This window comes from Crocuta crocuta, unplaced genomic scaffold (assembly GCF_008692635.1).
Source record: "Crocuta crocuta isolate KB4526 unplaced genomic scaffold, BGI_CrCroc_1.0 scaffold29, whole genome shotgun sequence".
In the NCBI taxonomy this organism is placed as follows: Eukaryota; Metazoa; Chordata; class Mammalia; order Carnivora; family Hyaenidae; genus Crocuta; species Crocuta crocuta.
The window spans coordinates 1,610,752-1,612,381 of record NW_027533280.1 but is presented as its reverse complement, the minus strand read 5'-3'; the positions used below and the strand labels follow the sequence as shown (position 1 = coordinate 1,612,381).

Here is a 1,630-nt window from a genome sequence, read left to right as displayed (position 1 = left end):
AGAGTGCAAGTGGAGGAGGCGAAGCGAGAGAGGGGGACGGGGGATCTGAAGCAGGCTCTGAGCTGTCAGCACGGAGCCCGGCGCGGGGCTCGAACTCACCAACCACAAGACCATGACCTGAGCTGAAGTCGGAGCCCAGCTGACTGAGCCGCCCAGGCGCGCCCAGATCCTGCCCCTTCTAAACAAGAACTGCATTCATGCGGTATCTACACAGAATGTTAAATATAAACGAGGCTGAAATTTCAGAACAATAGAAAGGCAAGTGACCGGCACGTGGGTGGCTCAGTGGGTTAAGCGCCTGACTCTTGATTCTGGCTCAGGTCATGGTCTCACAGTTAGCGAGGCCGAGTCCCACACTGGGCTCTGTGCTGACAGTGCCGAGCCTGCTTGGAGTTCTCTCTCCCCGTCTCTCTCTCTCTCAAAAGTAAATAAACATAAAAAGAAAAGAAAGAAAGGAAGGGAGAAAGGGAGAGAGAGAAAGATGGAGGAGGAGAGAAAGAGAGAATGAGAAAGGAAGGAAGGAAGGATGGGAGGGGGGGAGAGAGAGAGAGAGAGAGAGAGAGAGAGAGAGAGAGAGAGGCAGGCAGGGGGGCAGCCCAGCCCCTAGGAACAGCTACCAGAAAGGAGCTATGGACTGCAAAAAGGCCAGAATTTTCCAGGAAGCCCGACTCCCCCACAAACAGCTGCCACAGACTCAAACTTTAACTTTTAAAAAAGGTTTATTACTTCAATAGTGAGTTATTTTTTAAAAGATGATAAAACTCATTTCTCTCGCAGTAGAAAAGAGGCAGAGGCTGGCGCCCAGGCGGGGACGCATGGGTCTCCCACTGGAGCGGCCGGGCGCCCAGACGGATGGGGCTGATGGCCCTGGGGGCGGGGGGGCAGCTCCGGGCAGTGCCTCCCTCTCCCCGAACCGGGAGCGGCCGGCTCAGATGCAGGATGACGTCAGTTTAGCTGGAGGAGGGGCCCCGGCACCCCCCGCGGACTTGGGGACCTGGGAGCCGGCGGGAGCAGCCACTCACACCGCCCTCGAGGCCTGTGCGACGGTGCGTGGGGCCCAGCCCAGGGGGCGGGCGGCGGCCGGGCAGCTCCCGTGCCCGCATGGCTTTGGCACAAGAAGTCTGGGTTCCTGGGCTGGGTCTGGGGACAGTAGTGAAAGCCGTGTCCTGCGTGGCCGAGCCACCGAGCAGGGACGGCGGTGTCTTGCGGCTGGCTGAAGGGGCACCGGGGACAGGTGGCCCGAGTTGTCAGGAGCCTGGGCCCACTGGGGGAGGGGACCCAGTGCCCGCGCGTTGTGGGCCACTCGGACAGGTTCCAGAAGGTTCCAGACAGTCCTTGTTGATGATGCTCTGAGTCTCCTCAGCAAGCAGCTCCATCCCTGAGTGTGTCTGCACACACCTGTGCACTCACGTGTGGACACGTGCCGGGGGTGTGCAGTGTGTGGACACGCGTGTGGCAACCAGGGGGCTCAGGCTTTAGGACTGGTGGGCTGTCCGCCTAGTGAGTCCTGAAGAAGTGGGGTGTAGGGGCTGGGGAGCCGGTCGGGCTCCGTGGCCACGCTGGGCTGGCTCGTGACATCTCTGGGACCCTGTGGAGGGAGACAGCAGCTGGGGCACCAGGCCCCGGCAGG

At 60.7% G+C, this 1,630-nt stretch overlaps 1 protein-coding gene across 2 annotated transcripts in view; it reads right to left on the bottom strand.

The window, feature by feature from the left end:
• Window positions 1–700: 700 nt before the first annotated feature.
• Window positions 701–1,630, bottom strand: part of SCARB1 (scavenger receptor class B member 1) — a 34,246-nt gene continuing 33,316 nt past the window's right edge. The window contains exon 11 of one of the 2 annotated variants that reach the window (XM_077747999.1): window positions 701–1,588. In XM_077747999.1, the coding sequence (XP_077604125.1) occupies window positions 1,469–1,588 (120 nt within the window). In that variant the 3' untranslated portion in view covers window positions 701–1,468. The remainder of the gene's footprint in view (window positions 1,589–1,630) is intronic. The other variant, XM_077747998.1, reaches the window with a different exon arrangement.